General features: G+C 41.0%; 1 protein-coding gene across 5 annotated transcripts in view; it reads right to left on the bottom strand.

Moving 5' to 3' along the window:
- Positions 1-1305: 1305 nt before the first annotated feature.
- Positions 1306-14608, bottom strand: part of negr1 (neuronal growth regulator 1) — a 227218-nt gene continuing 213915 nt past the window's right edge. For 3 of the 5 annotated variants that reach the window (XM_062451020.1, XM_062451021.1, XM_062451022.1), the window contains one exon: positions 1314-1558. In XM_062451020.1, coding sequence (XP_062307004.1) covers positions 1458-1558 — 101 coding nt within the window. In that variant the 3' untranslated portion in view covers positions 1314-1457. Of the gene's footprint in view, positions 1559-14608 lie in introns of all 5 variants that reach the window. The other 2 variants (XM_062451018.1, XM_062451019.1) reach the window with 1 other exon arrangement.

Below are 14608 nucleotides of genomic sequence, written 5' to 3'. Positions count from 1 at the left end.
ATCTACAGAGAATTCCTTGCCCAGGTTACCCCATGAAAAACAACACTGAAGTAAGACATACATTTAAATTCTGTTGACCTCTCAGAACCATACCATTACACTATCTCAAACATGAAAGTGACATAAACTACGGTTCATTTTCAAATCTAGTCAAAAACTAAAACTAATAATAATGGTTGATTAAGTATTTCTATCTGTTAAGCCCCAATAGTTAGATAAAATGTATTAGCCAACTGGAAAATCCCCCTTAATGGACCTTAGTGGAACTTTAAATCTTCACATAATCTATATGTAAAATCATGGATTTCATGATATATACTTGAGACATTTGATGTGAACACTACTTCCAATCCTATTAAGCTATTATTGGGCTCAAGGAACTGCACTGTTATCACCTATTCTTACAGCTCAGAAAATCAAATTAGCTCTTTGTCTGAACAAACAAACTAACACATTTTAGTGATACAGGAAAGCCTCCAAAGTAGTCATGTACACTATCTAGCGGAAATATTGCTCCACTCTTTTATGTTTCTTTGTCAATTGGATTATACCTGTATGTTGAACCTTGCTGCTCATCCCTGTATCAATTTTTGTTCTGCTGAACTTTATCTTTAATTAATATGGTGAGGAGATAATAATTTAAAAAATCATAAATGCAAACAAGTTAATACAGGGCTGTGACTCTTCCCTTAATCCTGTACGGTGCAAAAATGTGTGACTGCTGATTCAATGGAAATGAATGGCATTAATAATCAGACCACACATCCACTTCCAAGGAACCAAAATAGCAAAGAGTATAAAGTTAGATACTTCCTCCTATGTTCTTTACTTGATAATAGATGAGAGGCAAACAACATGAAATTGTAAGACTAATTTCTAAATGCAACAAACTGTCTATTTTATATTGGTCCTATAGAGGGGGGTTTGAGTAAATTTAAAGTTCAGTTTAGCTATTTAGTAATCTATATGCCTATTATTATAATGCAAACGTTTGAAAACCACAATCATACACAAATGCATAATTAATGTTGTGCATGTACATATTTCTTTGTTGGACAGTCTTATCATTTAAATACTGTTTAGATGACCGATGTGGAAATTGTGTACTTGAGGGACTTGGAACTATGGCATCTTTCTTCCATTTACAAAAACAAAGATGCAAATGTCGATTTCCACACTACAACCCCATGGCTAGAAACAAATGAAAGAGCTCATGTTGTAGCCATGAGGGCGTTTGATAAGGACAATGAGCATTGATTCTCAAAGTGGGCAATCAGAATAATTTTTTAGAAACAAAACGAAAATAAAGAAAATAAAACTCCCCACAAAGGTAATGTTGATTATATCCAATACTGACTTAAACAAACTGTACCAGATTGGATCGAGCCATCAGCCTGTAAAAGCATTGATGAACGCTTGAAAGGCTTTTTACAGTCACTGTGTTTGGTTGCCCTCCCCTAGTAAACACTGATGAAGGAGGAGACAGCCAAGACCAGGTACCGGCAGGCCATTAGGACCTGCGCACTTCCTGTACTCCCATATGGTGCGGTGTTGGGTGCTGTGGGCAGGAGAAAAGAAACATTGATTAGAATTATTAAACTTTCACATGCCATTACATTTTATTTTAAAGCCAGCAGTCAGTCAACATGTGTTGCTTATAAATCAGGGAAAAACAGAGGCTTCTGGTTCAGATGTTTTATGAAGTTTACCAGAGGATAAAGCATAATTTTTTAACAGTTATTTTGTATTCAGAATTGTAAGCTGTATGGCAATAATACATACTATTGCCAAGATATCAAAAGCAGCTACTTTTCCAAAGGTGCCTTCTTCTGAAAAGTGGACAGCCACTGTGCTCATCACTCTAGAGAACTGCGCCAGAGTCTTAGAGGACAAGTGCATGCTGGGGAGATAAGGTGGGGACTGACTCACACACACAAGCACACACATACACACAAACAATTGTGCATGTACACACACATGCAAACACAGACTTCCTGGCAGACTTAATTCTACCAGGGGGAATCATGTAGAACACAGCCATCTCAGCATGACGCATTCATTCACATGTAATTAACAATGTAATAATCTGACATAGACTTTGCCTCATACACACATACCAGTATACACACAGTTAGCTTTAAATTCATGTCTGCATTTTGGTGCATGCAAACACAGGCATGAATACACACACAAACATGTTGTCCTCGTGTATCAAGTTCGCCAACGATACACAAGCCTGATTTATCAAAACGGTTATTAATTTCTAGGATCATCATCACATTGTTGTTTTTAGTTTATTTTGTGTCTGAATTCAAGGTGGTCATACATCAAGGGTAACAGCACTAGGCGGGTTGCTATTTTACAGTATGGCACTTGTTTAGATCACGTAAATCCTTGGTTGCAATATATTTTGTCCAGACCAGACACTTCAAATGTCAATGTGAAAAGCTTCATGCCACATTATTACACATTGCACTACATTTCATGGTGTCTATCATGAATGTGAATGAGTACTGTTCATGCTGTCTACCTATTATTTGGAAATTCTATTCTACCACAGATGGAAAGCTGAAGACAAAAGACAATGAACAGGTGAAAATTGTGATAGTGTGTGCGCTGCCATCTCTCTCTGTTTCTCTTCCTTTTTCGTTCTCCTCCCATCCGTAGCAGAGGATAATGAAACCGTTTTCCTGGGCTGAGAGAGCCCAAAGATGGTTACCATAGCAACAGCTCATGTCCTGCGAGCCAGCACTATTACCATGTGAAGACCCTTGCAAGTGTACTTTGCTTTACCAGCACTACTAAAATCCTTCAGCGGGCAATGTAGATACAGCAATTCCTTATATAATATGTAGGGACAGTAGAGCCATCAGAGGAATCACAATTGAGCAATTGTTTTAATGCCTATTTTAGCCCCAGTTTATGAAGGATCATTTTTCTCCGCTCTGAGCATGAATTACATTTTTTATTTAGAAACAACATTAGCAGTTTTACAGCAGAAGAGTAATACTGTTGGTACCTGTTTCTTTTAAGTGTTTCATTTCGGGTCTGTTTAATATCCCTCTGCATCTTCAGTAAAACCCAACCTCAGTTGTTTTGACTGTGAGTTGCAACTGGCCATTTAAATAACCCTAACTGCCTGCAAACACGATACTTCCAGCTTTTTTAGTGGAAGAGAAAGACAGAATGAGAGAAGACAGAGAGTAATACTATAAGTTTGTGTGTGTGTGTTTGAGAGAGCGAGAGGAGAGCGAGAGCAAAGAATATAGTAGAGGGTAAAATTCCTGTACTGCACCTCAGTTGAGTTGGATTTTAATAAAAGCTGTGCCAGTCCTACAACATTAATGATCCCGCTTTTCTTTTCTTTTGGATAAGGCCATCAACTGAAAAGGAGAGCCCTCCTTGGTATCCCAGCAATATTCTCCTGTACTCTTTGTCAGTGGAGCAGCCCGTGCATCATATGAACAGTCAGCACTCTGGGGTCCTGCGCAGAACCCCTCCCTGTCAGTATTGACACATATAATGAATAATTGTGAAATAGGCCAAGCTGACATTGAAAACAGGGAGCGCGTTGGATACAATCACGCGTTACTCACATGTTGCAATTTATTAGATAGGCTGTATTCATTGGTTAGTCTTTTACCTGGTCTTGGAAGTCTGTACTGTAATTCTTTTTATGTTTTTAAACAATAGTGTCAATTCACACACACATACATACAGTATACTTACAGCCTAATGCATTTGGAATGCCAGATTATATACATTGTTCAGGTTGAGTGTACAAACACGTCATCTTCTGCAGTAATATTCTGTTTCTCAACAGCTCTCTGCCCAAGAAACTGAACTTGAGACTTTGACTCAACATCAGTGATAGAGAGCTTAGATATCCATCATTCCCCCAACAGATCAAAGACAGAGCCAAGGGTAGAGGCTATGTAGCCAGGCTCTGCCCTCCTATGTACTTCCGCTCAATTTAGATTTTGCTTCTGTACTAGGTCTGGGAATTCGGCACCTAAGTCGGTTTTCTCAACAAAAAACATTGTAGGGCCAATCAGCGAACAGAGGGAGTGGCTGAGAACGATGATGTTGATGTTGTGCGCTAGTTTGAGTTGTAGTTCAGTAATGGCGGCAGTGAAAGATGCGAGTGAAGCTATTCGGTCCGTTGTGGCAACGCTGCCGAATATCCAAAAGTTAAAGCCGGAGCAACAACAATCTTTGCTAAGTTTTGTTGGTGGCCATGATGTTGTGGCCCTCCTCCTCACGGGGTTCGGGAAAAGTTTGATTTTCCAGCTACGGCAGCTAGCTCCGTTACAGTAGTGGTGAAGGAGTTGGCTAAGGCAAACGCTAGTGATTGGTTATGGCAGATCAGAGTGGCTCTGGGCAGATCCAATAGTTTTAAACTTCAACAGAGTACCCGCCTTCAAGGAAGTTAACGCTTGTCAAAGGAGCGACCCCAGACCCTCTGTACAAATGAAATGTACGAGGGTCTGGTTAGGACCAGGCTAGAGGCTATGGTGATGGAGAGAACAATGAAAATCAGTTGGAGACAATGTCAAAGGGGCATGAGAGTTCCTAGTCTTAAAATTGACCGTCCTGTTAATGTTGGTGAGGGTGATTGGATGTGTGTAATAAGACAATGATATTGCCGACTGGCCAAGCAGTCTCCTGCATGAACCAGCTTTACCTATTGATTAAGTCTTGCATAAATAGTAGACTGGAATACAGATTTAAATCAACAACAAACGACACCGCAACACAACCAGTATACAAATACTATATCTCATTCCAAGTATCTGACACTGTGTTTTGTGGCTTCAGCCACTCTTATGATGTACTTTATCCACATGAAATACTGTATCTACATATTTTACTTCTAAGCAGCATTCCCAAAAAATCAGGCATTGTGATTGTACAGTAGATCACTTTATAATTAAACTGTACTATTACTACATTCCTTTAACAGTAAACAATTCCATCCATCCTACTCTCAAGCAGCATACCCTACTATACACATGCAGCAATCAGCCTGTGGCACTGTTGAGGTGTTATGGAAGCCCAGGTTGCTTTGATAGCAGCCATCAACTCGTCTGTATTGTTGGGTCTGGTGTATCTAATTTTCCTCTTGACAATACCATCCATTGAGAGGCCTTGCATTAAGATCTTAGATTCATAGATTTTCTATGGGGAGCAGCTCCAGCAGGGGGCCCCAAACTTCCCTATCCCCAGCCACAGCCACATTAACAAGCTCCAACTGAGGGACCCCAAGGCGTTCCCAGGCCAGAGTAGAGATACAATCTCTCCAGCTAGTCCTGAGTCTTCTGGATATGCCTGGAACACTACCCTAGGAGGCACCCAGGGGGCATCCTTACCAGATGCCCGAACCACCTCAACTGGCTCCTTTCGATGCAAAGGAGCAGCGGCTCTACTCCGAGCTCCTCATGGATGACTGAGCTCCTCAACTTATCTCTAATACCCCCTTTCCACCAAAGTGAACCTGGAGCTAGTTCGTAGCTGGTGCTAGAGCCGGTTCTGAGCTGGTTCAATTTGCGAGCCTTCTAAGAACCGGTTTGCTTTTCCACAGGATAGAGAGCCACCACAGAGCCACGTCATTAAGTCATCTCATCTTTCCCAGCAACGCTAGTGCGGCAGCGCCAAACACAAAGCAGAGCCCGTCTAAAGGCTGTTTATCAATCCGAAGAACGCTAAGAACGCGAGGTTGAGTTGCGTGTTTTCTTGGCTATTGCACGATACCCTGGACTCGCAGCAGTATGACAACACTGGCATTATCAGCGCAACATTTGATTTTGCTGTCTTGTGCTTGTGTATTAATTTGTGTTTAATATAGGCTCATACTTTATAAAGTTCAAAACAAACTTAAAAGCGCAGCCCTGGCGGAGGCCAACCTCCACATGGAACGAACTTGACCTCATGCCGAGGCCCAGCTCTCGCTTTGGGTGTACAGGGATTGGATCACCCTAAGAAGGGACCCCCTCACCCCGCAGCACCTCCCACAGTATCTCCCGGGGGACCCAGTCATACGCCTTCTCCAGATCCACAAAACACATGCAGATCGGATGGGCATACTCCCAGGCCCCCTCCAGGATCATTGCGAGAGCAAAGATCTGGTCCGTCGTTCCACGGCCAGAACGGAACCCGCATTTTTCCTCTTCACTCCAAGGTTTGACAATCGGCCGAACCCTCCTCTCCAGAACCTTAGAATACACTTTACCAGATAGGCTGAGAAGTGTGATACCCCTGTAGTTGGCACACACTCTCTGGTCCCCCTTTTTAAAAAGAGGAACAACCACCCTGTTCTGCCACTCCTCAGGCAGTACAGTAGTTTATTTTGACACATTTTGATGTATCTTTGCCCATCCTTGCCTACAACATATCCCGGAAGGCCTCTTTCTTCAGTCGGACGGTTTCTCTGACCACCAGTGTCCACCACGGTGTTGGAGGGTTACCGCCCCTTGAGGCATCTAAGACTTTGAGGCTGCAACTCTCCACTGCGGATTCAGCAGTGTCCACTCCGGTTCAATGCCCCCAAACTCCGCAGGGATGCCTGAGAAACTTGCGTAAGTATTAGCGCTCTTCTCTGGTTGATGTTTCTGTATATCTTTTTTTTAGTCAAATATTTTGAGATACTGGATTTTAGATTTCCATGAGCTGTAAACAGTAATCATCAAAAACAAAACAGGCTTGAAACATGCCACTTATGTGTGATGAATCTGATTCTAGAATATATGTGTCACTTTTTGAATGAAATTACGAAATAAACTTTTTTTTAGATGCACTTGTAAGTAACTCAATTATTAGGATGCAAAATACTTTTTTCATACTTACACCCACAAGTTAACTATACACATGAAGTGTTCTTTAGCAGGGATGTTCAGACCTGGGGCCTCATTTATAAACGTTGCGTACGCAAAAATGAATGTGTACACCAGTTTGTAACAAGACAATAATTGTCTTGAGTACTATGACCAATACATCCAAGCGAGTACAGTAGTGGTTTGCCAAATTACACTGAAATGAGTAGGTTTATGGTATGGCTAATGAAAGCTTGCGATTTCCGTTATTGTTGGTCAGCTGGAAGAAAGTGTCCCTCATTTGGGGTTGAGGAAGTTGGCAACCCTAGCCGCAACCTGTAGTTCACGCAGGTTGTGTGTCATTCGCAACAACGAAGGCTAATCGATTTGCTAACGGTACCCGTTTCTTCCTAAGCGAAAATCATAGCGTGCTCTAAACCCGACAAAAAGCGAAAAGTTGATTCCGAAAATCGCGATGTGTAAATCTGCACTGAGACGGTTGCACTTGTCAAAAGTGTTCCGGACCCAGACGCAAACAGACCAGCAAAAATCCCATTCATTTTCTCCGTAGGATATTGATTGTCAGCCATAATGTCTAACCATCCAAGGTAGACTGACCACGAGCTACGAGGTTGTGAAACGAAAGTTTCTGCTCCCATAAAAGCCACAAGTCCTTATGAAATCAACTTTGTTATTTGCGATCTTCTTTTGAAATACTACACAACCCACAATCCTAAGGTTAAAATGTTAGTTTGAGCAGGAAAAGAAATGAAACGTACATATGCCAGTGGTGCTGAAAAACGAAATATATCGGACAACAAAAGAAAAGCTTTATTCATGCATCCGAAGCAGAATCAGAATGTCAGAGCATTAGCAACATTAGCAACAACATTAGCAACCCAAAACTCTTTCTAGCATGTGCATTGTAAGTAAAACAATATCTCTGGTCGTACGATGTGTATGACGTCAATGACATTTTAAAAGGCTTTTTAGAACACAAAGGCGATTAAAAAAAATCTAACACCCAGCAGTCTGTATTTGATTTGCCTCCCCTTTCGAATTCAAAATTCAAATTACAAAAAAAAATATATATCCTGAGAGAAGGGGATTTTGAGGGGTATAGCTCCATAGACCTCCATTCATTCTGCACTCGACCGTTAGCGCCCTCATATGGAACTAGACTTGAACTGCAACCAGTTCAGAACCCGGAAGTTTCCCGAGAGTGGCAGTTCTCTCCATAGATATATATAAACACTAGCTGTCTTACGGCGGAGTCTAGAACGTCCGCACATGGCGGCCATCTTGCTACAGTCAACTCGCTCACCCATAACATTGTGTTGAATCTACATGTACTTTTTAAATGACCATAACTTGCTCAATTTTCAACCGATTTTGAAACGGTTTGGTTTGTTATCAACGTCAGAGATGTCGTTATGCCACTTCTATGCATACTTCTATTCTATTTTTAAAAAAATAACAATTATTCATAAGTATGCATTGGCATACCGGCACAGGCAACGCTAATTCAAGCTGGACCTCAATAAGCTTAGACTGTGCAGCCCAGATCAAGCGATCGTCGAAAAGAGGAGTTATGTCGCAAAAAGCAAAGCGTAAACCAGCAAAGTGGTGTTATTATCAGCAGCGTAAATTGTTTTGTTTTTTTTTTTTGGGGGGGGGGGGGGGAGTTGTCCCCAAAAATTGCAATGTTGCCGCAATTAACACGGCAAGGGAGATTTTTGTCAAACCATTACGACCGTTAAAATGCGTAAATTGTAGGCCTACTAAATCTACGTAACATAACTATAGGCCTACTGATAATTAGTGTAATTTGATGAGCTGTCTGAAACCGTTCTGACACTAGCCTATGGCTCAATATTCTCAACAGGAAATTGAGTATAATAGCCCCAAAAAGAACGTGGCAGCAATTGAAAATTGTAGGATAACATTCAAAACACTGAAGAAGGCCATGGTTAATTGCACTTGATGTGGGCTACTAATGTTTTTGTCTTCACATCTTGAACAAAATTAATAAATTACTTCAAAATAACTTTGCCACACACATTTATTAACTGATAGTCTAAATGCACTTTAAGATAAAAGGGAAAGATAACCATGACTAAAATGGGGATTCACTGAAATAAGTATTATTGCACAGATCCAGCACAAACTTTCAGATCAGAAGGTGACCCAAACTGTAGCACACTTTGCTTGGCAGAACAGTCATTTAAAAATTGCACAGCATGACTATTATTATATTACGTGTGCGTGCATATTTAATCCAAATTCAATTATTACTATTCTGGCTGACAGTGTATGGACGGCTGCCCGAGATTTTTCCAGATTGGGACATTGTCATGTAGGGGCAGCATAAAGGGCACTTCATAACAGCACCCTTTTCCATCGAAAGTAAGGGCACGGGAACAGTCAAATTTAGACCATTGTAAGGGCACCTTATAGGGTACTGCATCACATGCATGACATGTTTTGAAATTTATAGAGGGCACACTATCATTTATTGCATTAAGGGGCACCCTGGGCACTCAAGCATATTTAAAAATGTAAATGGAAGACAGTGCACTTCACATTGTGCACTTCACAAAAATGAGACAGGTCTCATTATTGCCACTCGACAGAGCATTTTAGAAACACTTTTTCAACCCTGGGGGCACCAGGCAGTCACCCCCTGAGTCTTTCAGTGGGCCTGGTTACACCCATGGGGACAGTATATTGCACCTATAATATTGGGGAAGCCAGAAGGAGAAGATGAAGTATTATAGAGGCTTGTCAACATATAGGCTACTTTAATAAACAGTGAAAATGCTTTATAGCCTACAATTGAATAAAAAGTCTCCTTGATTCTTTGTGTTTCAAGATGACCTGGAAAACTGATGATAATATTCAGGTACTGCTTTGGAGCAAGGTATACCCTTCATATTTCCTGGCATAGTTGCCTTTCCTAAACCTTTCTGAGTCACCAACCCTGTTCAAGAATGTCCCACATGCACAGACACACAGAGATGCAGACAGACTGAACAGTGGTCAAGGCTTGGCTATAGTGAGTTTGCTTCCTTGTGTGTGATTCCAGCAGACTACATAGTCTAGGCCTACCTACATAGCCTGCAGTCTACTACCCTCATTTCTACCATAATAGTCTACTACTCTCCTTTCTACAAAGGATGGTAGCCTAGGCTGCTCTTATGTGTTCATTGCCATCCTTAAAGATTCTGTAAAGTAAATTCCATGTTTTGCTTCTAAGTACATTATACACGTGTGAAATGAGTTCCTGAAAGCATGTGCAAAGCGCTAAAACTTTGTCACACTGAAATGTGGAGTTAAACCGAAGAACAGTTTCTCTTCCGTTTTCAGATCAGGTTTTAATGGGCGGATCTACGTCAGATCACTGAATGGCTCCTCTTGCTGTACTGTTATTGTAGCCTACATCAGCTAGCTAGCTAGCTTCAGGATGTCTCCCACCACCCGCAACTGCATCTTCCCTGGATGCAAGAACTCCAGCTGCGCTGCAACGCCATTTAAGTTCCCTATTGATAATGAAAGGAAAAATAGGTGGATAGATTTTGTGAAGAGCCTCGCTCATGGAAAGCTTGGATAAACTTTAACAGCAGCCTCTGCACTGACCATTTCACGGCGGACAGTTTTAACATGGACCAAAGACAGACGGGGTTCACCAACACACGGCTTCTCTTGCAGCGTGGAGCCGTACCGAGCATATCGCCCCTCCGGCCGTTCATCCTCCGGTCGCACCTGGACCATCCACCGCCGCCAGCAGTTCATCACTCAGTTCTTTGTGCTTGTTATAATTATACTAGATAACTTTTCCAGAGGTATCTCTGCTATGAGTTAGTGCAAACCGCTAAATTGATATTAGGCTACTCGGTGTAGAATGATGGTATTTTGGTGAAATGGTAGCTAATGTGTTAGAAGTAGCCTATTTGGAGAGCTCACTGTCTGCTGTCTCTGGTGTCCATTTTTACTGTTACAGCTCAGGGGAACATTTCATTTATATGCATCTGTATGTTTTACTCATTGAACAAATAAATTCAAATTCTATATGGTTTTGTTCGGCTTGACATAGCGTCCATTATCTGGGTCGGAGGTAGGCACTAGGCAGCGAGGGGCGGAGCTTCAGCTCCTTCAGGCAACACGCCCCCCCAGTCCCAAGCAGAGAAGACTGCTGATTTTTTCACAATTTCAAAGCCTAATTTAACATACTTGTCGGTGTTATTTTTTCATTTGAATTTGGATGGGTAGTTAATAACACATTATTCTGTGGTGTGGCGAACTTAAAACTCGTTTCCAGGTCCACTTTACAGGATCTTTAAGAGTTGCTAAAGTGTTTTTCTATGTAGCCTATATATTTTTTAAGAATGACAATAAAATCTATCAAGATAAACAATGCTGGGCCTGCTGAACCTATACCTCTTCCACATGTACTGGTCAGGGAAGCATTACTTCTGTCTCTGAAGACCCTTGGGGCTGGTGGGATAAACGCTCTTTGTATAATCTGAGCACCTTCATCCACAGGGTTGTCAAAGAACGGATACGCCAAAATTGATTGTAACTTGTCTAGACGCTCTGCTTAGTTTCTAAGGCCTTATTTTATATCAATTAACCAATGGCTTTTGAAAACAGTTAAAGTGACATTATTTCTTAACTTGTTTATTTAAATTAATACATTCTTTGGAGATGAAGTAAACACGTAAATTCATTTATGTCTGCACTTCAAAAAGTCTGCACTTATGTTTCAGAGCAAGTGCTTTGCGCACAGTAATTCTCTCCACGGAACTATGTTTTGAGATTCTGTTTCCGCCTGTTTGAAATTATTTGCAACACATTTTAGTTTAGCCAGAGCCCGTCTGTTTAGCTCGACTTAAAGCCTGACACGGATCAGGCTAGTTCCGAAGTATAAGTTACCATGGTTACGTAGCTAGAACTAGAATAATCCACCTTAATGGAACGGAACTCTCGCTGAAGTAAGTGAGACTTTGCGAAATAAATCTTGCTTATCCTTAATCTACGTTGATGGAACACCCCCCTGTTCATCTTTTGACTGGATGATGTTTTGTATTTATTATTGATTTTTGGATGGATGTCTATGGATTCGTATGTGGCGGCTAAAGCCAGTGTTTCTGTGACTGTATATTTATATTGTTTTGTTTTCTATGTCAGTGTCCTAAGACCACTGCTGTATTGTCTTTTATTATTTTGTTTTAATTAATTTCTTGGGGTGGCCGAAAGTTGCAAAAAATAAACAACTGAGACCCACACAGTTCAGCAGGCTACATTCACCGCTGCTCCCGGTGAGCTGAATGTCCACGGTGCTGAAATAACGCGGAGCCCATCGTATTTATGATAAGTTCGGTTCAGTGTCAGTCAGACACATTTTCTTCTTTGCTTTTGTTAAATAATTCAATTTGAGGGGATGTTTGAGCTGTTTTTTTTAAGTCAGCCCAGACAGCTGAAAATATACTGCGCTAATCAATTAACCCTTGTGCTGCCTTCGGGTCACATGACCCAAAGGTTCATAACGAACCATCGTTGTGTTTACCCAAATTTACCCAATACAAAAACAAATACAAAAATGTTCTTTTAACTTTCGCAATGTGGGGGGTCTGAGACGGTTAAAAGAAAATGCTTCACTTTGTTTTTGTATGCGGTAAAGTTGCCGCAATACGACAGTGGGTCACAATGACTGATGGGTCAGAATGACCCGAAGATAACACAAGGGTTAAGCAGTGAAGTTGCCGTGCGTGAAAGGGCGAGGCTTATTGGTCCGTGTACTTTGCGGCCAATGGATTTTAGTTTTGAAATGAGAAAAACCAAAATCCATTACCATTTAGAAATAGGAATTAGATAATAGAAAACGGAAAACGAAAAAACGACCCGTTATCTGATTTTCTTTGATGTGCTTGAACATGGACATCGGGAATTAAAATAGTGTGTGGAAATCTTCTTTCTCAATTCTGCGTAGATTTTTGTGTTGTGACCCGGAAGTTGCTCCCGCGAGCTTGACAGTCACATATTCACATAGAGTTAATATAACTAGAGGAAGCAACTTTTGTCTTCCAAGATGGCGTCCCCATTCATTTCTATGAAAAGTGCTCAGTGGCGCAGTGAGGCAAGCAAGAGCGCAAAACCGGACCGCGCCATCTTTCCACTTCCTACTCTTCCGGTCTAGCTTTAAACAGTGGCTCTTTTTTTCCCTAGCTACGAGACCTCGTGCACGCTTGCAACTAGCTGTACACGTCCTACTTTGCGACAGCCAGTGGCGAGCATAGATTTATATGGTTGCGAGAGTGTGAGCTAAGGCATTGCAGTGGCAGAATGGGGTACAAGTCCGATAAGAATCAGAGACATGATGCAAACTTTACGTAAATGTATGCTGTCATTGTATAGTATTCCTTTCACTTGGTTGTTAGACATAGGCTATAGGGCTAAATATAGGGCTATTCTAGATGGAACTCATCACATATGTTGCTTTTTTTCTTGTGATTTGAGTATGATTTCCAACGCATTGTATCGGATTAAATAAACTGTTAACATGAACAACTAGCTCCGTCGTTGTTCTCGCCAGGCAAAGAAAGCTCAATAGTTATTTTGGTAACAGAAATCTTCCATAATGCAGACTTACCATAGCTTACTGTCAACTGTATTTTCAAACGAAATGCCACGAAATTCACACTGCCTTCAATTTACATATCAGTGTAGAAATGTGGCCTGTGTTTTTTATGTTCTACAAAACCAAACACCTATTATTGGATATAACGTGATCTAACAAGACTTGGAAATAATGTAATAAATAAAAGCTTGAGAAGTGTGTCTAAAATATACTTTATTTAACATTTGCCTTTGAAAGGGGCATATCAACAGAACTAGGCCTATATACAAGACGTTTCCATCAGATAGGCCTATAAGTGGGGGTGAAACAGTCACTGAGGACCTTCATTGTCCCACAAAAGCAGTCTGGCTTGATGACACGATTAAAAAAAAGAATAATGGGTGTGTTTAACAAAAGCTTCTGAAGGCAAGACTAATCATATTTATATCATTTCTTATTGTGGTTATCAGTTAAAGTATTAATCTTCGTCTTTGCTCCAGATAGACATGTCAACAATATGCTCACGCTTAACATAATGTAATATTTGCCATCATGTCATGTACGTAAAAACGTTCTTGACAGAAAAATCAAATCTGTTTTAAAATAACGTGAATAAACTATATTAACAACATTTCATGTATGTGTGACAACCATTTGCTAAACTTGCTACAACAGGGCAGGCAACTCAAGCCATTTCTCCCTGTGCTCATTCATTATGGCTCATTCAGCTCCAGGTAAATCGGCTATCGGCCAATGTGAACTTTTGTGCTCGTGCCCTGTTAGTATCCGCGAGCACATTTGCAGGCAACTTTTATTGACGTAAGCAAATAAATGGGGTGCTAGTTTACCCATTTCGGATTGGTTTCAAATTTAGCAAAAATCAGGAAAAATTATTTTATGAAAAAGCTAGTAGTATGAGCCAGGTTCGAGAATCAAACACAAATTATTGGGGGAGATAGTTTTGTAAATGTTGACTGGAGTTAATAGAATAAAAACGACCGGAAGAGCCGGAAGTCTAACAAGAAATGCAATACCACCTACATCCACCGGGGCCGTTGCTTCAAGCCGAGGGGCGAGGGGTGGGGGCTTGCATATTCAGGATGTCAGCAGAGGGCGCATAGCAAAGAAGATGAACGATACAATTGCTCGCAGAGAAATCGAGCCTCAATGCAAAATTTGATTA

Source organism: Osmerus eperlanus, chromosome 24 (assembly GCF_963692335.1).
Source record: "Osmerus eperlanus chromosome 24, fOsmEpe2.1, whole genome shotgun sequence".
Classification (NCBI taxonomy): Eukaryota; Metazoa; Chordata; class Actinopteri; order Osmeriformes; family Osmeridae; genus Osmerus; species Osmerus eperlanus.
This window is presented reverse-complemented; position numbering and strand designations above follow the sequence as displayed.